At 36.9% G+C, this 25207-nt stretch overlaps 1 protein-coding gene across 2 annotated transcripts in view; it reads right to left on the bottom strand.

Moving 5' to 3' along the window:
- Phkb (phosphorylase kinase regulatory subunit beta) overlaps positions 1-25207 on the bottom strand; it is a 236070-nt gene that overhangs the window by 49188 nt on the left and 161675 nt on the right. For both annotated transcript variants that reach the window (XM_004664836.2, XM_004664837.3), the window contains 12 exons: positions 23073-23128; positions 22485-22578; positions 16535-16618; positions 15976-16080; positions 14472-14554; positions 14244-14334; positions 12574-12635; positions 12323-12485; positions 11352-11433; positions 9052-9109; positions 6368-6458; positions 2935-3137 (listed from right to left, as the gene is read on the bottom strand). In XM_004664836.2, the coding sequence (XP_004664893.2) occupies positions 2935-3137; positions 6368-6458; positions 9052-9109; positions 11352-11433; positions 12323-12485; positions 12574-12635; positions 14244-14334; positions 14472-14554; positions 15976-16080; positions 16535-16618; positions 22485-22578; positions 23073-23128 (1172 nt within the window). The remainder of the gene's footprint in view (positions 1-2934; positions 3138-6367; positions 6459-9051; positions 9110-11351; positions 11434-12322; positions 12486-12573; positions 12636-14243; positions 14335-14471; positions 14555-15975; positions 16081-16534; positions 16619-22484; positions 22579-23072; positions 23129-25207) is intronic.

Genomic DNA, 25207 nt, shown 5'->3' with positions numbered 1-25207 from the left:
ATGGGACCAGTGTATGCTCACTAATTTGCAACCTTGTGGACTATTCCCAATGTTACCCTGGACTTTGGGCACCCCCTCAATGTATATATACAAAAAGGCTTGCTCTCCCCAAAAGTATTGTTTTAAACTGCAAATAGTGACCTTGAAAATATGACAAAACAAACAATTTTTACACTTTATTATTATTTTATTTATTTGAAGGAGGAAGAGAGAGAGGCAGATAGAGACACAATGGGCACCCTGGGACCTTTAGCCTTTGCAAACAAACTCCAGATGCATGTGCCACCTGTACATATGGATTTACGTCGGTACTGGGGAATTGAAACTGGGTCCTTGGCTGTGCAGGCAAGGCCATAACTGCTAAGCAGTCTCTCTAGTACAAAACAGATTGTTTTAACACTTTGTCTTTTAAGCCAGTTTTGATCCAAGTGGGAAGATTTATATTTTACAAAGTTTGTGTATATGTCATTAACATGATACCACTCTCCTTTATTAGAGGCGCCTTTCAAAAGTACAACGAAGTGAAAAACTTCTCTATGATCTCTCCTAACTTTTCATGTCATTTTACTATATCTCTTGAAGATTATAAGGGACTAGGAATCAGTTTCAATCATCCCTGTTTTCTTGTCTCATGCTAAAGGGGCAACAGCTCCTTTCTTAGGTTACCTGGTAACCTCAAATTATCCCCAATTTATAATGATTAGCTCATAATTTTTATTTTTACTTTATGATGGTATGAAACTAACATGTACTTCATGTAAGTTATACTTCAAAAACATATATCCTAAAGATATGTATTTTATGATATATTTACACAAGCACATTATGCATAAGCATATACAGAATTATTACCATTATTTTATAAAAAGTGAATCAATGCATCTGTAGTTTGTTTTCACTAAATTTAACTTGCCTTTATAAATGTCAATGTATATAAACTGCAATGGCTATAAAAGGTTATAAATAATTTAAGTTCTTTTCTACTGATGAATTTATGTTTCTCCTCCAATGTTTCACTATTTCAAATAGTGCTGAAGTTAAGACCATTATAAAATATGTTTTTGTATATTTAAGGCACTGGGCTGGGGAGATTGCTCAGTGGTTAAAAGTACTTACTTGCAAAGCCTGTCAGTCTGGGTTCAATTCCCCAGTCCCCATGTTAAAACCATATGCATCAGATGCATGTATCCAGAAGTCTCAGAATGCCTATACTTTCTCTGTCTCTCCCTCTCTTCCTCTGTCTCTCTCTCTCTTCCTCTGTTTGTCTCTCTCTCTCACTTTCTCTCTCCCCTGTGTGTCAAATAAATAATAAATGCCATATATAAATATACATTTAACAATCAAACATATACATATATTCAACACTATACATGAACAATAAATGTAAAGACATAGAAGACAGTATGCCAAGATAACAGCAGATAAAGAAAACAGGTGGTGATATTAGACAACAGGTAATAAATTGTTCTTTTGTTAATTTTTTTGTTTATTTTTATTTATTTATTTGAGAGCAAAAGAGAAAGGCAGAGAGTGAGAGAGAGAGAGAGAGAATGGGCATACCAGGGCCTCCAGCCACTGCAAACAAACTCCAGACGTGTGTGCCCCCTTGTGCATCTGGCTAACGTGGGTCCTGGGGAATCTAGCCTTGAACCAGGGCCCTTAGACTTCATAGGCAAGCACTTAACCACTAAGCCATCTCTCTGGCCCTGAACTGTTCTTTTTTTCATGCATGATAATGACAGTGACTTGAAAAGAATTTACAGATCAGATATCTAGAGAGGAGGGTGGGTGAGTGGGTAGCGGGTGGGTATGGGTAATGGAAGGCTGGCCAGATGATGGTGCTGGAGAAGCTGGGATGGTATGGAGAAGATGCTTTGCTATCCTAGTGCCTATATTTTTTGAAGAAGCTTGAAATTAAAAAGAAAAGTTGAAATGGAAGAGATGACACAAAGGATGACATATTAATAAAATTGAACTTACATCAACCAAAACAATTTTCTAAATGTATAAAGCAACAAATAAAAATTCACAAGGAGACTGATACATCTACTAAAATAATGAGAAACTGCAAAGATTTTAACAAAATCAAAGATCAAGTAGAACATAAGCAATTAATTATACTTACTACATATACATGCTTTGGTACTCAAAAAATAGAAAATGGATATTCTTTCAGTATCTGTGATTTTATATGCTCAGATTTCATCTGACTCTTCTACAATTAGGACTATTTATATGATACTTCAAATGCTTTATTAGGTTGTCATAGGCTTTTTGAAACATATTATCTCATTTCATGCTCACATAAAACACCGATATGAAATTGAGGCTACAAAGAAGCATCGCTTATCCAAGGTCACAGAGATTTTAAATGGCATTTAGGATTTGGAATCAGTTCTATTGAATATTAGAGCCCAACCAACTTTCTCAATACAACACTTCCCCACAATATTCTTTATTAAAAAGATTCAAGATCACCATAGTCTTACTTTCAATTTCTTATCCAAACATAATAAAAAATAAATATTAGATTTTGGTAGAAAATAGATCCAAAGGACCAAATTTTTCTTGAAGTGTTTCCCAACACCGAGTTTTCTGAGCCTCAGTTTCCTCATACTCCTTACCCATTTTACTTATAAGTATTATGTTGATTGCTTTGTGTGATGCAGCTGCTGAAATCCCTGGAGTTCAATTTTACCAGATAACAGGGTAACTTCATTATGTCCTACTTGAGAGTCAAAAAAAAATGTTGATTCTTTTAGGCCACTCACATTTATTTCTTCATACCACCATATGCTGTGTAAATGATGTAGGAGAAAGGGACACTTTCCTCAGTGCCAAATAGATACCTGAAGCATGGCTCTGCATGTAAAGAATGAATCTGTTAAGAGGACCATTTGAATAAGCCTCTTTGTGTAATTGCAAACTACTTACCCAATTCGTATTTTCAGCATGCCACTGAATAACTCGGGGTTATTGGAGATGATCCAGCCAATATGGATGACCAGTTCTTGCTGAATGACTGCTTCCCTCTCATCATGAGTATTACACTTATAATAGATGATGTTCTTAATCACTCGTGGAGACAAAGGATTGGAGATAACTTCTTCTTCATGCCCAAAGGCACCCAGGGTTACCTACAAGTCATAAAATTTTACTGTAAAAATTTCCTACAGACTAAAAGATAAAAGAAAAAAAAAATCAAGGCTCAGGATAACTGGCAAGTTGAAATTGCCCTCCACAAGCTAGGGAATTAGGTAGGATAATATTCTGGATATTTATTAAAATGGATTTCAAAGCATGACTCCCATTGGAGTTCATGATGGTTCAGTCTGGTCTAAAATATAAGGGCAAGTGAAGGTCTCAGTTACAGAAGTGATGGGTGAGATATAAATACTATTAAATAAGATTTTTTGGAACAATTTTAGTACTAAAATTCTCTAGAGGAACCAAAAATATGTTGAATAATTATATTTTACTGCACAGTCTACACAATTCAGTATTTGGGAGACATACTTTTTAGAATTTCTCAGAACATTTTGCTCTTTAACACTGCAGCCTTTCCAAAGGCAGGGCAAGGCCACACAGTTCTTGTATAGTCCTCATTTTTCCTGGCCTAACACTAGGTGTCTAAGAAGGCTATAACCCATGGCGCTAATCTCTTACCTGTGGAGCAAATGAAGCTGCCCACAAGCCCGGAAAAGGAAAAACACAGAGGAAATGACAAGGAAAACTCAATGCAGAAAGTGCTGATGGAGCTGTCAAGAGTCTGTTCTAGTTTGCAGCTCCCACTTCTTCTTCATGACCACATTCCATGTGTTCTATGTACAGGTCACAGTTTTAAGAGGAAGTAAAAAGAATAGCACCTCCAAGGGCATGTGTGATTTTATAAGTGAGGACAGAAGAATAGATCATAGAATCTTTTGCTCAATTTTATAACAGAGTGAGAAGTAAGAACGAGCTGTGTGTGGTGGTCAATGTCTGAAATCTAGGAACTCTCGGAGGCTGAAGCAAGAGGATCATGAGTTTGAGGCCAGTCTGGGCTATCCAGTGAGACACTGTCTCTGAATGGTAAGTACATAAGTACTTAGAGTATTTTTAGTTAGTTGTGCACGTATACACATGTGTGTACATGCACATGCATGAGTGTGTTTATGTATGCATTCATGCATAGGTCAACAAGTGTCTCTTGCCACTGCCAATGAATGCTGGATGCTACTTTTTGCTTACATCTTTATGTGGATGCAGTGGAACTGAACCCAGGCTGGCAGACTTTGCAAGCAAATACCTTTAACTGCTGAGACATCTTCCCAGCCCAATAAAGAATAAAAAAAAACCTAAGAACTGCTAGTTTATCATAAAACTACATCAACTAGTTTATATAAGCATTACTACTTTTATTAAAATGTCACTGTATAAAGAAGAAAATGGAGGGTAAGTCATTGCAGTGAATAATGCTCACTATGACTTTTCATCCCAGAGAGCCTGAGATGATCTGAAAGTACCTTGTTAAAGGCACATTACTTAGTTCTCAGGGCAGCATTGTATCAATGAGCAAGTATAAACTTCACTCCATTTCATTTTGAGGGGAAAGAATAAGATGCAGTTAATGAATGGGCTCTATGTAACTGGCTATCAGACTGAGCAGTTGGATTCCTAGGCTTAACCTACTCAGTAAGGGACTATTTCCCTGTGAGATGTACTGGTCTGATGGACAATGGCCCAGCCATAGCCTGAGGACAGGCTCTGAGACTTCTGGAATATGTTGGAGCAAGGTCTCAGTCTACAGACTGCAGGCCTTCACTACATACTATACAGAATGGATGTGACCAACCGAAACCCATCCATTCTTAGTGTTGGATGCCAGAGAGCACAAAGACCTCTAAAACCTATGAACGTTCATAAGTGGCAGAACTAATCCTATTCAGATACACAATCAGGACTAAAGTCAAGAAAGAAAAATAGTTTCCCAATGTCTGTTTAATGTTCTTGACCAGTTAGAATGGCTTGGAAACATAAGACCCTGGCTGACATAAAGATTATGGTAAAGAAAGGCACTTGATAGGTAGTTAGGTGACTTTCAGCTTTAGTTGAAAAATAGTGATGGCAAGTCCATCTCTTCAAGTTTAGAGGCCATAGAGTAAGCAATGTATATATGAAAAGTAACTTATCCTCATCAATTTTAATTAGTATAATTATTTTAATTGTTATCCAGCTTTCAGAAGATAACATTCTGAATGTTATTATCACAATCAAATTATTTCAGTCTTATTGATGAGCTGATTGTATTGAAGAGGATTTATATACATATACATATATGTAAGTTTTTTGAGGTAAGGTCTCACTCTAGTCCAGGCTGACCTGGAATTCACTATGTAGTCTCAGGGTGGCCTTGAACTCATGGCAATCCTCCTACTTCTGTCTCCTGAGTGCTGGGATTAATGGTATGTGCTAACACACTCAGCTTAAACTATTCCATATTACTAAAGGTTATTATACACCTACATTAGCTGTCAGGAAAACACAACAAAGCACATATATTTCCAAATAAGAGAAAACAAGCAAGCAGGTTTTCATTCCAGTCAAATAGTGATTCAGCCATATAACTGGAAATTATAGAAAAAAAAATGAGCAGCCACATCCCACTCCACACATCCACATGCACAGCTCAACTCTATCCACATCTACCAAACATGTACTCTAAGCCAGGTCCCATGCTGGGGCACATTAAGACAGGTATTGGGCAAGGCCCTGGCCCTGACCTCCAGAAGGTAAGTCACACATTCAAATGAAATGGAGTCATGTGCTGATTGTGAGAAGTGCCACAGGCCTTCTCTGAACCCAGAGGAGAAAGATACCACAGGAGGTGGCTCCGTGAGAAGAAGGTGAAAAGGTGGAAAAGAAGCTGGGGGGAGATGACCTGGAGGACAAAGGATCTACTGGTCAGCACTGGTACACAGACAGAGACTGGGCTTGAACTGCTTGAACACCAGTGCTTTGCTAAGGAGTGAGTGGAGCTCAGGAAGTATTGAGGGAAAATGTGTCTTTTACTGTGCACCCATGCTAAACCTGTCTGAAGTATTTCAGTAGCTGTCATCCCATTTTCTACACCAAACCTGCATGGACCTCAAGTCACCATGGAGGTTGGAAATTCTAGCTCTAAGATGCAGCAAGAAAATGGTATGGCCCACTTACTGCCATGCAGCTTGAAGTCTGCATCTCTTTAGCTTTTGAAGAATGCTTGAACTACCTTTAGTCTCCTTAAGAGAGGTCTATGACACCAAGTTATGCTAGATTAAAAAGTAAGGGTCCTACCCAGAAACCTTTGTGACTGTGACCAAGTTAGTGTTGAAAAGCAAATACTTACCTGTTTGCCCTGCACTAAAACATTAGTAATAGATGGGGCCAGGCTGTCCACTACTTTACTTAAAAGACTTGCTGCACGGCGTACAACAGACCTGGGGGCAAAGAAGAAAGCAGGCCAGATCTTCAAATAGAAATGATGATGAATGTATGGGGCCCTTAGCTGGGCAACTTAAAAATACACACTGTTGTAATTATGTAATTATGTGGAAAAAGAACTAAGCATGCTATTGAACCTAAAGTCCTGCAATTTTGCTGACTGTAAGACCATCTAGAATTAGGGAGGGTGGGACTCTCACCCTCACCTTTGCCACCAAGTTGTGTCAAAGGCATCATAGATATCAACATTGATTTCAAAAGAAAGAAAAAGGAGATGTGGTGGTGTGATCCAGGTGTTTACCATAAACTTATGTGTTCTGAATACTAGGTCCCCAGATGGTGGCAATTTGGGCAATTATATGTTCCTAGAGGTGATATATTTTTGGAGTCAGGCTTATGGGTGTTGTAACCAGGTTCCCCTTGCCAGTGTTTGGCACATTCTCCCGGTACTGTTGTCCCCTTGATGTTGGCCAGGAGGTGATGTCCACCCTCTGTACATGACATCATGGAGCTTCACCTTGAGTCTGTAAGCCAAAATAACTCCTCTCCTCCCACCAGCTGCTCTTAATTTGTTTTCCACCAGCAACAAGAAGTTGACTTCAACAGGGAAGCAACTATTCCTTTCAGTGGGATGGGACAGGACACTAAGGGGAGGAATTACAAGGACATTCTGATGTTACATTAACAAATTCATTACAAGTGTCATGGGACATATGACCTATTCTACACCACTTTAAATGTGTGGAGATTTTTTTTTCTTTTTTTTTTGGTATATAGTTAACCAAGTCTAATTAGGGGACTCGTTGCTAAGTTTCAGAAAGTGCTACAATAAAATACTAGCTTATTTTTTTTTTCTTGATAAAGCCAGAATGTTGGAGGAAGGAATTCACACTTCTAATTTTACATTCTTGAAAAAATTCTTAAAATGTATAAAGAACAGATTTTTTTTCAAAGTACACCACATGCAATACACAAGACATTTTCTCCTCAAAAATAAAAACTCACGTGAAACATTTTGATGGAGAAAATAAAATAAAAATGTAGGTATGAAGCTAGCAAATGTGGTTTTTTTTTTTAATTTCAGGATATCCAGGGAAACTGGCTCTATGAAAAGCATATATATTTCTTAATTTCAACATAAATGGACTAGTAGAAAAACCAAGCCAAGAGCGCACCAAGTTAGTGAAACAAAGACTTTCTGTTTCTAGAGACACTTTTACCACATACTCTAAGACCAAAAGACATGTTCAACCCTCAAAGTACAAAGAAGGGCACACATTCCAAGCAGCTTGAGTTTCCAAATTCTGTGCATGTTACCTGTTTCCCATGTACTATAAAAGTAGTAATGTGTGGGGCTATAGAGGTAGAAAATTTCTGGGTAAATGCAGCCCCGTAGCGTACTGCCAGCCTAGTGTGTCAATGGGAAGCCATAAAAAGGAGAACAGAATAAATAAAACTTCAAAGAGCTTATTATTTAAAGTATAAGAGTCAACATTCTAAATGTATGCTACTTAATGGCTTATCTAAGACATAGGATAATGCACAATCAGGAACTGGGTTGCTTAGCCAAACATAAGACGATATAGACTGTATCTGAAACATATAACCTAAAAGGCAGTATTTATTGGCTTGCATGCCTCACAGTATTGAGAATTTACAATGAAAATCTGAGGTTTTAAACTACAAAATGACATTATTCTTCCTGGTTCTGTAAAGTAGAGTTAAAGGACTATGAAAATATTATTTTCTACTTAATAAAAAGCAAGGAACAAAATTTGACCACGGGGGGGGGGGAGGGGATTATTTTGTTAAGTCCCTTATTTTAGAGTTTAAAAATCTGAAGGGAGTTTCTTTTGATATTGCTTAAAACTTAAAAAAATAGATAATAATGGTCAATTATAAATATATACATTTGCCAGGCATGGTGGAGTATACCTTTCATCCCAGAAATTGGGAGGCAGAGGTAGGAGGATCAATGTGAGTTGGAGGGCAGCCTGGGACTACAGATTGAGTTTCAGGTCAGCCTGGAGACCCAACCTAAAAAAAAAAAACAACAACAAAAAACTATACTCTACTTGCAACACCTTGTTAGAGTCTGCTAAGACTGTTAAAACTGCATTGAAGAGCAGAGTTGTGCATTTTAGGCGTACTCTTCATCAGTGTGAATTGAAACAGCTTTATTTAGGCCTCTTTCAACCTAGGGTGATGAGAGAAACTTATTTTTAGTTGTGATTAAATGAGTCATTGGTCTCTTTTCATGGCCTTCTAGGATAGTAGAGTGGAATCTCAAAACATGAAACAGAACCTAATGCACCTGGTTTGATGGAGGTGCAGAGCAGGAAGGATCAATCATATCATGCCAGGGAGGATTTCCAGGCTCTGTGCCTAGGGAGGTTTTTATTCCCAGATATTTTTCTATAGTATTATGGGGCATAATCATTTGCTTAGAAAGTAGACAATCAAGGTGCCATAGCCCGAAGTTTAAAAGCAAGAATTAGGATAAATCGCCATCTTCAAGACTGGACTATTTAAGCTACTGAATATGACAACACAAAAATAAAACATAATGACAAGGACACTAATACAAACCAAAGCTTTTTGCTCCCAGCTCTTCTATATACTCGCTCAATGTGATCAGAAATGGTACCTAGACATTGGATAATAAGAGTCTTTGTTGAAAAAAGCTTTAATTAAATGCATAAAATTTATTTCCTTCAATAAACACTCTTCACTTTTCATTTTGTTCCTCTCTAGTTGTTATATCCATCCATTAATGCTCTGAACTGATTTATTTTAATAAGTCACCCAAATATACAGAGTATACCCATCACTTGTTACTTTTTAGTCTGAGTTTATATTTGGTATATATTTTAGTTCTTAAAATTCAATTGTTTCCTAAATTAATATTAATATAAGCTTTTAAATGAACACGAGTATAATGTTAAGATCCTTAGAAAATAGTCAAAGAGAGTATAGTACAATAATTAGTAAAGTGAACAAGCACAGTTGACTGAATTAATCTAAGGATGATGCATGTGTTTGCTTTTTGTTTTGGTATTTTGAAGGTCTTATTTTATTCAGTTTAGCCCAGGCTGACCTTGAACTCACTCTCTAGTCCAGGCTGGCCTTGAATTCACTTTGTAATTCAGGCTAGCCTCAAATTCATGGCAATACTCTGACTTTAGCATAACATCTAGGAATAACAGCGTGAGCCATTTATTTGTTCAATGAAAATTTATTGAGTCTTTGTAATTATATGGGGCTACGATCACTCCAACACATACTAGAGGTCAAAGCACCCACTACAATTCATACTTTGGCCACATTTATTTGTGGTCTGGACTTAGGGATTGGTTTTGTCAATAGGTAAACAATGGGATGGAACACAGCTTCAGAAAGTAAGGGTCAGGAACAAGATCGTTAATATTTTCCTTGTGCTTTATTTTATAGTCTTATATCAGATAAAGTTATATCCAGATTTTATAGATGCTTTTGATTTTTGATTTTTCATAAGGTGCTACAGATTTAAAATATTTAAAGGCTGGGCCTGGAGGTAAAAACCTACATTCTCAACTAGTTAGGAGGCTGAGGCAGGAGGTTAGCAAGTTCAAGATTTGGCTGCGCTGTTGGCTGGGCATGAGTTAAAAGCTACCATAGGCAACTTAGTGAGACCCTGCCTCAAAATAAAAAGTAAAAAGAGGGCTCAGTGAGGCCCTAGGTTCAATTTTTAGCATTGCAAAGAAACACAAAGCAAAATACTCCTACCCTCACCTAAACAGAATATTTTTAAATACCTAAGTAAAAGATGATTATTTCCAAGTTTTAAAGATAATTCCCTCAGTATTTTTATTGTTAACTATTTTGCATAATTTTTCAATTCAAAGATGCTATTAAAATAATCATTCTAAATTCCAGGTTCCTAATAAAATGCTTACTTTTTTAATGTTTAACTTTTAAAAATATCCCTTTTGATTTACTTAAAGTTTAAATATTAGCAGCTGCCTTTAATATAATTAAACTTGCTTGTATTTAGTCCTGACTAATTAGAAACATGATATTGCTTGAAATCTTCTTAATAATACTCAAGAAGTAAAATTGCTACAATAATGAAAAACTAAGTAGACTGCATTTGAATGCATATTTATATGTCATTACCAGAACCATAACTACTATAAATTACACTGGTATTTAGTATAATAATTGAATCTGCAGTTCTACCAAATCAACACGTACTCTGAACAGAGTATTTTCATGTGACCCAAAAATTCTGAGTGGCTAGAAATTAAGTACTTGAAATATTTTCTATATTATTCTCTATGAAATAACAGAACCAGATCATGATGTAGAACACTTTATAAGAGTGACTTATAGTAGTAAGTTAAGTATACCATGGGGTGACTGGGTTTTATCCTCAATGCAGAGTGGACATAAATATGATTAGAACAAATTTATTAACTGTTTTTAGAGTACCATTCTAATAAGTACCATGTTCCATTACAAACAACTGCTGCAGACCATGACGAGGATATTTTTATAGAATAATTATTCAATATTACCCTTGAAAACTTACAGGAAATAAAACTGGAAACAGAAATGTCAATAAACAACTATGGAGCCATCAGCGGTTAAGAGTCACAGGCAGAATCCAGGATCCAACCTTGGCCAAGCAACAGAGAAACAATCAAGGGTCCCTGCATGAAAGCCATTTAGTTCATCCATCAGTCTATTCCACTCTAGGGGGTGAATGAACACTTTCCATTTAAAAGTGGGGGAAAGGCTTAATGAAAGAGGAAATAACTTGTAACAGTGGGTACTTTTAATGCCTACCTGATAGATATTCAGAATACAGGGGTCCTATTTTTGAAAATGTTCTGGTCACAGTCTCTTACCTTCCATTGTGATGAAGTTAGGGCCCTCTCTTTTGAGCAGTATACCCAGCAGGATGGTTTGGCTGGCCAGACAACTGCAGTCCTGGAAACATTAATCAGCATAAGAAACTGGGAGGAAATGAATATGAGTAACCATAGGAGGTAACTAATAACCAAAGCACATGAGGTAGGGTAGGAATGCTCTATTAAAGAACTGAAGACAAAGGTTACTGGCATAATAGAAACATAGAATCTATATTTTCTATAAACATCAATAACAGTTGTACCACTATTTGAAATTTAGCTAAGTCCTCAACCACTCTACTTTTAATTTTACTTACTGTTAACTTGCTGTGCTATGTCATAATTATGCTTCCACTGATCTATCTGACATGTGTTAATAACATGGACTGATGATGCCTGGAAGGATATGTGCTCAAATCTATACAATTCAAACAAAATGCCAGTGTTTATAGTTCTACCTGTGAGAATTCATTTCCTTGAATAAGTACTACCTATAGCCTTATTCCTATTTTTTTAATGTGAATAATCTCAGCAAGGATAAAACATGAAGCTGCTTAATTACTCATATGGATGTAGTCAGAGGAGCACATTCCTCAGTGACAGCAGAGACAAGACAGTCATGGGACCTAAGCCCTGGGGCATAAGAAAAGATGTGGATGGAACAGGAAGAGAAGGGGCACTGAAAGAATAATTTGTAAAACCCAAAGGCAACTGCTGATTACTTAAATGTTTTGAATATCTTATACAACACATTTCTTTCTAAGACAGCCCCGTTCATCTGCACTCCTTAGTACATTCATGCTAATTTTAGGCCAAAAGAACAACTTCTCACTGACTGCCCTGATACAGAGTAGTCACCTGTTTCCAGATTCACTGCTACCTTCTCTGAGAGGGCACAAACACATACAGCCTGGTTGTTCCTGCTCTGGCAACCCCTTCGGGCCATGCGGGAGCTGTATTTTGCTCACATTCAGCTTCTGAAGAATTTCGTCAGTGGACTTGTTTCTCCATTCGGCAACAGTGATGTCTGGCTGCTGTTTCAGCTCTGGAGCATCTGGGGTGCTGCTTTGCCGTTTGACTTTTGAATGTTTGGGAAATTCTAGTTCCTCAAAACTCTTAAATTCTGGAAGCCTGGAAGTTAAAAAAAAGTTTCATATTTCCCATTTTTCTAATGTGATCACAAGAAATGCAAAAAACTAAGTAACTCAAAGGGACTTACTTTTCTGTGTCACTGATTCGTAGGAAGTCAAGTTGTTCTACTACAGCTCCAGATATTAATGTCTGAAATGTGATCATTCAAAAATTTCAGTCAAGCCGAACTGCATGCACATGCTTTCTTAAGCTTACTTGAATACAACTCTGCAGGCTGGAGAGATGGATCATCAATTGAAGGAATTTACTTGCAAAGCCTGCCAGCCTGGGTTTGATTCCTAGTACCCATGTAAAATCAGGTGCAAATAGCAGTGCATCTATCTGGCATTTGTTTGTAGTGTCAAGAAGCCCTGGCATGTGCACACGCAAACGCGTGCACACACCCACAGAAATGTAAGTAAAGAAAAAAATACAACTCTGAAGTAATTTCTAAAACTCTACGATCAGATTTCTATTTTCAATAAAATAAAATACAAACATCCATAAATAATAGAATACTGAGTTGGAAAGGTAAGGACTGACCTAAAAGCTTTTCTGAACTCTACAAATGTGCCATGACACAAGTATGTCTATACTATCATGGGCACACACATGAATAGACACATATTCCAACCCAGAAAAACCAAGTAATTTTTCTACTAAGACTATTTTACACATTTAATTTCCTCAGAGTTCATATTTCAAATGTGACTAAACACATTTGGTATAGGATACATTGCTTTGGCTGGTAAGTAACCCAGAACTATGGTCTCCATTGAGTGAAAATGGTGAATGAAGAGGCTCATTCACAAACGTCCACTCACAGATACATGACTAGCAGCCACACTGATGTATTCTTGCAGAGCAAGGGGGAGGAAGCCCAAATGTGCAATCCATTTGTGGACCAGCTACAACCAAATCCCTCTACAAGATCCTGGAGGGCAGGGCAATGCCTGGTCTTGTTGTTTTTCTAATATGTAGGCTCACATCTATACATTTGCCTTCTTAGTAAGCTAACCTGTTAGATCAATATTTATTGAGCACCTACCACACGCCAGGTGCTATGCTAAGGATTAGCATGAATAAAATAAACACAGTCTTTGCTCCCTTGAAATTTTGAATCCCAGCTCTGCTAAGTGGTCTAGACTAGAAATGACATTTCTCCTCTTTACCACCTCAAGTCCAGGAGACTGTTGGAAGAGAGGGAGCTAAAACTAGTAGACTTTATGAAGCTCTTTAAATAAATGATTAGATCCAAAATTTCCTCCCCTTCCCTAAACAGAGAAGAAGAGAATTATGGACAGAGGTTGTATATGTAACAGGAAACCACAGAGTGCTTCTTCAAGTTAGGAGCTGTGAAGATTAGCTGTGCTGCTCAAAAGGAGCATTTTTCTCCTGTTTGCATGCTTTAATTGAGTAAACAAAATAACAAGAGAGCAAGAAACAATCAATGTGCCCCTAAAAGCCCAAGATTATAAGCAGGTGACTTCTACACTTGCAGACCTGTTTGTTCAAATGCAAAAATGAAGTTAAGAGTTGAGCTACGAAAGTCCAAAAGTCTGCTTAGAGAAGAACTGGACTGTTCTAGCACCTGACTGACACAAGCTGGAAAAACTGAGCCAGCAATAACAGGAGTAAGAAGATGAACAAGAATAAGACTTTTAAGACAAAAAAAAAAAAAAAAACCTTAAATTAACACATTAAGACACACTGTAGATTGTCCTAAAGGCAGAAACATACAGCAATTCAGAAAACTACCTGTAGACGATCAACATGAACTTTGACTCCTCCAATCATTCCTTTTTTAAATGCTGCCAGCATGTCTAATATAGGGTTGAACCTGCTACCTCTAAAAATACAACAGACAACAAAATGAGCTCATTAGCAATAAAATTAGAAGTTAATAACCTGATCATGCTAAGAGGATACAAAAGAAAAATGAAAAAACAGGCCACACTTCCACATCTTACTTCTTCATCGACCTACCTTATGTTATCTTCCCGGATGAGAACAAGGAAGAGTGGGCGTCCGTGCATTTTCCAATATTGCTTAATGAACTGAAGTGCATTCTATCAAAGGTAAAAGTGAGGCAGGGTGTCATGGCACAGTAATTGAGCTAAGTGGGATCACTAACCATGAGAGGCAAAGTGCCCACAACACTAATCTACCAAGACAGTTCACAATCAAACCCTGGGTAAATTTAGCCTTGTTAGAGCCACAGAAACATTTCAGTTTTAAACTTTCATTTAAAAGTAATCACATCACCCAAGTTTTAAGGCTGTCTTACTTATTCACATGTTTTCATCTTTCCTCCTCCTCTCTCTCATTCTTTCTCTCTCTCTTCTACTCAACCCTCCTCTATCTCCTTTTTCTCCCTGAAAATTACAGTTGAAGAATAGATCTAAGGAGAAAAAAAATTCTAGTGTTATGTCATTCAGGACATTCTTTTTTAAAAAACAATTCATGATTTATTTGTGCATGTACAGGAGCATGCATGCCGCAGTACACATGGGAAGGTCAGAGGACAACTTTTGGGTTGTTCATCACCTATCTACTTCATTTGAGACAGGGTTTCTTGCCATCAGCATAATCACGCTGGGGTTTCAGAAGCTCACCATGGCTTACAGCCTTTTATGTGTGCTCTGGAGGCCACTACTTCAGCCTGAGGGGCAGGCACCTGATCCACTGAGCCAGCCCTCTGGTCCAGGTGTTAAATCTTACTGCATATCACTATGGCTTTATATAACAGCTGGCAGAAGAGACTGATTTGTGTAAACCACCAGTAATATGGAGTGAGTTTTTATTTGATTAAATATCTACCCATCTACCTATCTTCATTACCATCACATAACATTTCACCACATACCAGGCATTATTTTGAGTACTTTGCATATATTCATTTATTTACTCCTCAGAATGGCCCTTTTATTATTCAGTTTTACAGATGAGAAAACAGAGGTACATAAGATCTAAATAAGTCACCCAGGAATACACAGCTGGTAAGTGATGAAGTCAAGATTTTCAGATGCAGCCTGATCCAGACTTCTGGGTATACCCATGCTTCTTCTAAGCTCCTCTACTCTGCTCAAGAAGATTACAATGGAGGAGATTTTTAACTCATAGGATTATGGGTCAGTTGAAACCTTACTGAAGATGTCAGGAATGAAGTTATCCCATGAATTCAATTTTTTTCTCAAAAAGAGATAAACTCTTAGTATCACATGAGCACAGCTATAAGCTGTATCCGATTCCATTTCTAGGAAGGTGTAATGGGCAGCATCATACAGCTTCACATTGCTCACAAAGACAGGTTTCCTTTATTCTAATGCCACCCATATTTCACACTCTGAAAAGATGCTGTTTGACTTTCATGTTTTACTCTGTGTAACCCAGAGACACAGACCCCGGGAACACTCAATTTAACAGCATCTGATACAAATCAGTGTGAACAAAGTCATCTCTTTTCAGCCAGGAGGTGTACTGAAGCTACCTTTATGTCATCTATCAGCAGTAAAACATCTTGAGACATGTAGAAATCACTTAGGTCAAAGATGATAGGGTAACAAACTACAGTCTTTCCTAGTATGCGATAAATCTGCAAGAGAAAAGGAATGACAAATAAATACAAATCTTACTACATGAAAAAGTACATTTAGTCCCAACAAAATCAAATCTGATGCTTATAAACTTTGGAATAAGCAAATAAATTAGTAGCTTATAAAATCTATATAATATTAAAGTTTTTTTTGCTTGATTCAGTATGCTAATAAACTTAAAACAGATGATCTCTAAAAGATAGAAAAAGACTGAGTAAATATTATTAGGAATAAGGCACCTTACAAAGCTTAGAAATAATATAGCAGCAAGAAGGTCATTTATTCCCAAAAAGCTTCAGTGATATGACACAAAACAAATAAGATTTGCTTGCAGAAAATAAAAATTCAAGTACACAATGAAATATTTCAAGGAATGGCTAGGATGTCAAACATTTCAGCATGTGGTATTAATACCTGAATGTTACTCTATGAGGAAACTGTGTGTATGTATACCTTTGATGTACCGAGGCAGCCAATGGGCCTATCTGGCCTTCCAGACAGTCCTAATTTTTCATTGATACCCAGATGGAAATAGGCCTGTAAGATACAAGTTTGTAAATCAGTGTCATGTAAGAATCTATACTTTTCCTTGACATGTTAATTTCTGATGTTTCTAGAGAAAAATGATACCATGAATACCTCACCCAAGATGTACAAGCTAGCCAAAGAATGACAACTTAGGTTTTGGGTTACTGAGTTTTTGAGAGTAAAACATTTATTGATTTACTTAACAACATTTTAAACTTTGACACAGTCCTTATGTTGTCTTAAATGTACAACTTGCATGCTTTATCTGACGTGTAGAAGAATTCAAAAGAGACATGCTTTTTTTGTCATCAAAAAAATCTCACTACTTTAATGTTTAAAAACCTTGGGGCCACACATCTCCCACTTGGTTTCTATCTTCAAGTATTTCCGGAAAAAATGGAGTCATCTTTACTAATGTGTCTGATTATCTGAATTTTATAAAAAACTCAAACACAATTCATGGTATTGCTTATTATTATGACCTCTAATGTAACAACAATTTGACTCTGGTATGTTAAAATGCTGTAACTTACTTTGTAAGCCCTAATAAATGTCAAAATTATAGACAGGATCACAAGTAATTAAAATGCTCTGATAAATATATATCTATATTAAGTTAATATATATCAATTTATATATATTTAGATAAATGGTTTCTTATATAATATCTATGATACCTTATTTTTCAAACATAATATTGTGTTTTAATTTTAAGATAGATTTTAAAATAGAAGTATTAGAAAACAGGTAATGGGGGCTGAGGCGATGGTTCAGTGGTTAAAGGTGCTTGCCTATAAAGTCTGATGACCTGGGTTAGATACCCTGGTACCGAAGTATAGGCAGAGAAACAAAGTGGTGCTTGCAACTCATAGCAGCAGGAGACCCTGGCACACACATTCTCTCTCTCTTTCTCAAATAAATAAGTAAAAAAACATATGCAAAAAGAAAGAAAGCAGGCAAGGGAGCCACAGTGAAACAGCAACTTCCGGAATTTCTGTAAGGTAACAACATCCCCTTAGAATGAATTAGAAGTGAATGCCAGAGCTGAGCACTTAAGCTAATCAAGCACCTACATATATCTCCTGTGTAGCACCCACTCCCTGATAAAGGCAGCTCTCAATTTTTTGTTATGTTAAATACAATTGAATACTTTGGACAGTATCTACAAGATAATTTCTTGGACTTGCCTGACCAAAGAGACTACCTTCTTTTTGAAACATAATACCTGGCTGGTCGTTATCTAGAAATAATGTACCATCCATCCCCCCCCCCCCCATGGGGATACACATTTATTCTACACCTGATGACAGTGGACCTCACACAGGCAGACAAAGGCCACACAGCTATGCAGAAAGTCATCACTTCAATGCTCTGGGCTACCTTGGGTAGGAAGAACAGCGCCTCGTGGGCCTCTGGAGAAACAGTGAGGCCACAGTTCCATCCTCAGATGCTGGTGATGTCTCTGATGTTTCTATTTAGGGCTTCCAAAATCTTTTACATGGATCTTTTGTACCACTCTTTTGGATTGAAATGTGTTTTATTTTACTTTTGAAAAATATTTAATTTATTTATTTGAGAGAGAGAGAGAAAGAAGCAGATAAATAGATAGATAGATAGATAACAGATATTAGAGAGGGAGAGACAATGGGTACACCAGGACCTCTAGCCAATACAAATGACCTCCAGACACATGTGCCACCTTATGCATTTGGCTCTATGTGGACACTAGGGAATTGGACCCAGGTCCTTTGGCTTTGCAAGCAAGCACTTTAACCACTAGGCAAACTCTGTAGCCCTTATTTTACTTTCAAACTACTATATTCCAATATTATATGGCTCATTATTTTCTAATACATTAAGTTCTATATATTTTTCATTTCTTCCTTTTTCTTTTGTCATTCCTTTTGATTTATTTTTTATTTTTTTTTAATTATGTTTCCAAATAGTTTTTTTTTAATTTTTTTATTTATTTATTTGAGAGCGACAGACACAGAGAGAAAGACAGATAGAGGGAGAGAGAGAGAATGGGCGCACCAAGGCTTCCAACCTCTGCAAATGAACTTCAGACGCGTGTGCCCCCTTGTGCATCTGGCTAACGTGAGACCTGGGGAACCGAGCCTTGAACCGGGGTCCTTAGGCTTCACAGGCAAGCGCTTAACCGCTAAGCCATCTCTCCAGCCCTCCTTTTGATTTATAAGTTATCTTCAGAATTATACCCTTTGAGTAAATATTTTATCTAGTGTGCTCTTTAATGTTACAAAATGTGAGAACAACTACATAGTAGGATAAATATATTTCGGTATGTAGTATTTTATCATACGTCTTTTTCTGCTTTTGATGTGTTGATTTGTATGCTGTATTTAATTATACTGTCAATTGTTTCCTTAATGGCTTTTTGGCATTGTGTATTGTTCTAAGCACAGATTTCCCCTCCAATAACAATATTCTCCTATTTTTTTCTTCACATGACTTTAGTTTAAATCACCTTAAAATATATAAATGTAGATTGTGTCTAGAATTTATTTTTACATTTGGTGAGAGGTTAAGAAAATATAACCTAAATTTTTCTAAATAGAAAATCTGTTTTTTTTCTAAATTTATTTTTGGAGAGAGAGAGGGAGGAAGAGAGTGAAAAAGAATGGGAACACTGGGTTCTCTAGCCACTGCAAACAAACTCCAGACACATACTCACTTTGTGCATCTGGCTTTACATGGGTGCTGGGGAATCAAACCTGAGCCATGTTGCTTTGCAAGCAAGTGCCTTTGAACTGCTGAATCATCTCTCCAGCCTCTGAACTTTTTATACAATCTGCTTCTGACTTGAACTGATTTCAGTAACAATATACAAAATTACTGTTATACCAGACTCTCTTGTTTATTTCATTATGTCAGAGTTTGCTCTTGTGTTCATGTCTCCTTTTGAATTATACATTCTTGCATTGGTACTGTGCCTACCATATAGCTAGTATTCAGAGTATTCAGAGAATATTTGATGGAGGAATGAGGGATTGAGTGAACGTCCTCCTGAGCCACATGTGCTATGAATATTAATCCTGGAAGAGCAGTGATATTATATATAGCCAACTGGTGAGAAAATTACTTGATACGCATTACACAGCATTGAAACTATAGCATATAACACTCAATGGAGTACCCTTTCTCTAAAATATTTTCAATTTTTCAGAAATAACTTTATGTTTCAATTACTTTAGGTTACTTTCAGAGAAGTAGTGCAAAGTAAATCAACCATGTGCAATTTAAAGTTTGTCCATCTAGATGGGATTTCTTGAGCTACTACTCTTTATTATAGTGAAAGGATTTTTAATTTTCTGAACTATTATATAACAAGTCTGTGACAGTTAAGTAGACAGATGTAGAATACTCCCAGATATAGATAATGATCCCTCCACTTTGTATATACCCATATAACTAATGCACTGTGACCAAGTCACTAAGAAATACATAAGCACTGCATCCTAGGTCTGCAATGCCTTCAGATCACATCAAGCAAATCACATCAGACATTATATCACAAACACTTCCACACACCATAGCAACCCTGCTCTCCGCTATCTGCCTGCATACCCTTGGAACTGATTGAAATAGGGGGCAGCTTCTCAGAAGAAAAGCATCAGCTATTGGTATCAACTAAGATTTGAGAGAACTCAAAAGCAGGCTTATAAGCAAGCAATACATCTTAGAGGATGAATCCCACAGAGTGGCAAGTTTGGAAGACAGAGGCTATAGTCACAATCAAAGAACAATCTTCCATCTTATTATCTTAACACATACCCAAGAAAGCTGGACTCTTGGTCACAAATCTGTCTTTTTAGCCATATCCCACACACAATTTTAAATCACTTAACAGCATCTTTGTTTGTTTGTTTTGAGGTTGGGTCTTGCTCCAGCCCAGGCTAATCTGGAATGAACTATGCAGTTTAATGCTGGCCTTAAACTCACAGGCTCCTCCTACTTCCTGAGTGCTGGGATTAAAGGCATGCACCACCACATCTGGCTAATATCATCTTCAAAACAATAAAATATAAAATGTCAGGACCTGTTTCAATTGCTCTAACAGAATGTTTTCTACTGCCTCTGTGATTCCATATCACTTTGTATACATATTATAGCTGTTATCAAAGTAGACCATCATTAATGTTCTTTTCTGTCATACCACTAGATTCAGAGGTCATCTGCATGCCCCACAGTGCTTTGCCAGGTGTCTGCTAATGAATGAATAAAATACCACATTCAAGTGATTGCTGGCTATGTTGGTGGGCCTTTTATATCTGGACTACACACTATCTGGTAGAATATAGAGCCCCACCCCCATCACAAACACCAACCAATGGTAATTACACTTGAAAAAACAGATTTGGGTTGATTTGCTTTATGGTAATGTTTATCAAAAACTCACTTCTCTTTCTACTATCTAGCACATTCAGTAAGAAACCATAAAATATCTCAGAAGAACCAGCTTGTGCCTGAATAAATATACTTGATGAAAGATTAGATTTTGGTACACTTTGGCATTCTCCCATTCTTTTCTCCTTGCACCATAGCTACCTAGTTCCCTTTTGGTCTTGTATATCACTTTTTACTTTCTTCTATCATAAAAAGCAACTATTCATCATTTACATTTTAGAGCTATTTCAGTGTTAACTCTGTTATAAGGACCCTTGTATTTACAGCCTTCTCTCGGCTGGGTGGGCAGTAAGTAGAAGGGCTCTCCTTTTTACAGATATAAAGGACCTTGTAACAGCTAGTGTTCATGGTGCCCTGACACTTAGGTTCTGGTCTGTGCAGCCTACTGGCAAGGCCCAGTTGGATGACCAACAACCAGGAGGTTCTTCATCTCCACACAAAACAAGCACCTCATTTCTCTAGGCCTTCTTCTTCTTCCTTTTTTTTTTTTTTTTTTTTTTTTTTTGGTAGCATCCACCAACCATTTATATCAACTTAACAATGGTCACTTGAGAGATGCTAGTATAAATACTTATGTCAAATAGCGGGTAGTTTGTTCTTGGATTTTAAAAATGATTATCAAATAAAATGGCAATTTATAAATCAGGGGAGTTGACAATTCCAGTCTCTAATGAACAACAATATTCATAAATATAGATGCTTCTGGACCTGTCTGCAGAACAGTACCTACAAAAGTTCTCAAAGTCACCTTTTAATCTCACTCCAAATAGGCATGTAACTATATCAAAGATAAACTCAGACATTATTGTACAGTTTCTTTGAGATTCATCAAACCAAAGGTATAAAAATGGTATCAGTCCAAAAGAGTAAAGCAAGCAGGACATGCCTTTAATCTCAGCACTTGTGAAGCTGATGTAAGCCTGGGGCTACAGAGTGAGTTCCAGTTCAGTCTGGACTATAGTGAGACCCTTTCTCAAAAAAAAAAAAAAGCCATAAAAAACAAGCAAAAGTACACACACATTAAAAACAAAGAAGTAGAGCAAGAGAAAAAAGGGAAGCAGTGATTACCAAAAAATTTAGATCTGAGGATTTATTTAAAATATAAAGGGCACTTTTATACATGAGAGCTAAAATTAAGACTCATTTGTTAAAGTGCTTAGTCTATGTTAGTAAGGGACTTTAGAGGGAGTAAAAATTAACAAGACCATTGAATATTAACAAGACCATTGAATATAATATACAAACACACACACCATTCAGGAGTTTAGTTTATTTATTTAGTTCATATTTTAGTTAACATCTAATCAAGTCTTACTAAATATTGTCTTTAGACTTAGTGATCTTTTCTCAGAATTGAAGTTTACCCTATGTATCTTGCCTGTGACCCAGGTATAGCCATTCTGATCTATTTCCCCTGCAAAAGAGAAAGCAGAGAGGCAGCATCACTTACTTTCACAAGCTCCTGCTGAGGCCAGATCTGCATGGGCTCCACTTGCTGAGGAGTTTGCGTTTGAATACCATATGTGTTGAGAAAAACTTGAAGGCTAAGTAAAGACCAGAAAAAAAGACAAGAGAGATTTTTTAGATAATGCATTTGCAGTGCCGGAAATGGTGAAGGAAGGAGTTTTATAAAAGGGAACAAGGCTATGATAGCTTGGATAGCAATATACTATCTGCACTGGAATCCAGAGGCCCCAGTTGATTCTCCCCTAAAGCATCAGATGGGAGCTTTAGGGGCTGGTAAACAAAGATGGCAATGATTTGGGGAATCTCCATAACATGCTTAAACTAATTTCTCAAAACTTATCCGAGGCAACACTGGTCCTGGTCACAGTTTTAATATTCACTTCAATTAGGACAAACATGTTTAAATATGAAAAGTGTATTGTGCTTGTACTTTTTTGTCACATTAATGTCATCCTTGAAATTATGTCAAGGGGTCTATGAAATTAATCTCTACTGCCATACTCAATATGCCAAGTATAAAGCATTTACTGCCCCTGGCCCCAAAGAACATACCACCATCTGGATCTCATACCGTTGGCTTTCTGCTACAAGTGCTACATGAACTACCAAATCGTTTTCCAGTGGGCCCTGTAATGAAGCAAAAGAAAGAAGGAAAGCGTTGAAAAAGATATGGTCATCACTGGCTACAACGAGAACCAAGGACAATATTAACTACCTCAAAGCAGTTTATTAAAGTGATGGACACCAGCTGGCTCTGAGTGGCCACTGTTCTTTCCTTACTCAATACTGCCTACTAATCAATTTGTTGGTGTAGACAGAGTAATGGAATACCAAGGAATGGAAAGTCACAAATCTCATTACTACCAGAGGCGTTACACTGTCAGAGCTATTTTGAATGATGCATAAGAGTAGTTTGGGGACTGACAGTCATTTTCCATCATTTAACTCTGAAGGGAAGAGGAAGAACTAAATATAAAAGCCCAATTTATGTATTCTCCATAAAAGATGAACTGTTCATTTGACATCTTAACCATATATAAGGTTATATTCCATTTCATGTCAGCCAGTTTTCCTTTGGCACCTTATATATCAAAATAACTTAATTTTAATATATAGTTCCTATGAATAAAAATGTACTATGTAATTGACTTATATAATTAACATTATGTTCATTAAATACAAGCTGTTGAATTTATTAGCTCTCATCAGAGAGGGTTTTGGTATTTGCTTCTCTTGTGTGGAAAACAGTCACTATGATACATATGATACATTGTTAACATAAAATCAATTTTGAGCTTGGGTATAATTAGCATAGAACATTGAGAAGCAGCAACAAATTACAGTATTAGGAGCTCTGAAAATACAGATCTAATACAACTCTTTTACAATAATGAGTCCAGTGTTGCCAATATCATGCCGTAAAACATTTGATTTACAACCAGTCAGTTCTCCACATTATTAAATATGCCAGAAGAATTTATGTACAAAAGCAGGCAAGAATACACATATCATACAATTTATACGGTGATGAAAATGTCATATAATCCAAGTGAGAATTCCCAGAATCATGAAAATGACATAATAAGCAGACTACTATGTAATTTAAATGAATGTGTAAGAGAAAATATCATAAAAACCTAGCAAGGCTGGAGAGATGGCTTAGCAATTAAGTTGCATGCCTGCAAAGCCTAAGAACTCAGGTTCAAATCTCCAGATCCCATATAAGCCAGATGCACCATGACCCTGTCACACATGTGCACAAGGGGTTGCACACATCTGGAGTTTGTTTGCAGTGGCTGAAGGCCCTGGTGCACCCATTCTCTCCCTCTCTCAAACAAAAAAAAAATCTAACAAAACAAATGCACATTAAAAATATTATAAATTCAATTTTTATTTGATAAACAATTCATAAATGTTTCTCAAAACAATAAGAAAAATATTTAAAGCCTCATCAATATTTATCACAACAAATGAAAAAAAATTAGGCTGATGAGACCTACTAACTGATCTGTCAAAATGAGAATTAATCTCAGAGTGAGCCATTATCTACAACCTCCAGGACAATCATGGGATTCCTAAATTAAAAGCAAGTTCAATCACAAATTAGAGCAATAATAAAGCAGTTTACAGACTATAATTGGCAAACTGGAATCTTTTTGAATAATAGGCCTGTTTAGGATAACGTCTCCATTTGTATGACAGAGTCCTCAGCAAACATGGCCACTACACATTGAATCATAGTGAGCATGTGGTTAGACCCATTAGATGGCTAAAGCAATCATTAGTAGTATAAAAACCCAGCATATGAGAAAATTCTCTTCATAAACCATTTACCATAATGAAATTGGTGCCTTCAATATCAGCTCAGATATGATTCCTCAGCACACTGTCTACTCACAAAAAGCATTCAACATGGGCAGTCCCACCCCAACTCCCTTCAACTCTTTTCATTGACTAAATCAGAATTATCTTTTTTGTTTTTTAAATATATTATTTTTATTTATTTACTTGAGAGAAAGGAGAGAGAGAAAGAATGGGCATACTAGGGCCTCCAGGCACCGAAAACAAACTCCAGACACATGTGCCATGTTGTACATCTGGCTTACCTGGGTCCTGGTGAATTGAACCTACGTTCTTTGGCTTTGCAGGCAAGCCTTAACTGCTAAGCCATTTCTCCAGCCCCATTCACTCTATCTCTCTCTTTCT

Source organism: Jaculus jaculus, chromosome 1 (genome assembly GCF_020740685.1).
Source record: "Jaculus jaculus isolate mJacJac1 chromosome 1, mJacJac1.mat.Y.cur, whole genome shotgun sequence".
NCBI classification, from domain to species: Eukaryota; Metazoa; Chordata; class Mammalia; order Rodentia; family Dipodidae; genus Jaculus; species Jaculus jaculus.
This window is presented reverse-complemented; position numbering and strand designations above follow the sequence as displayed.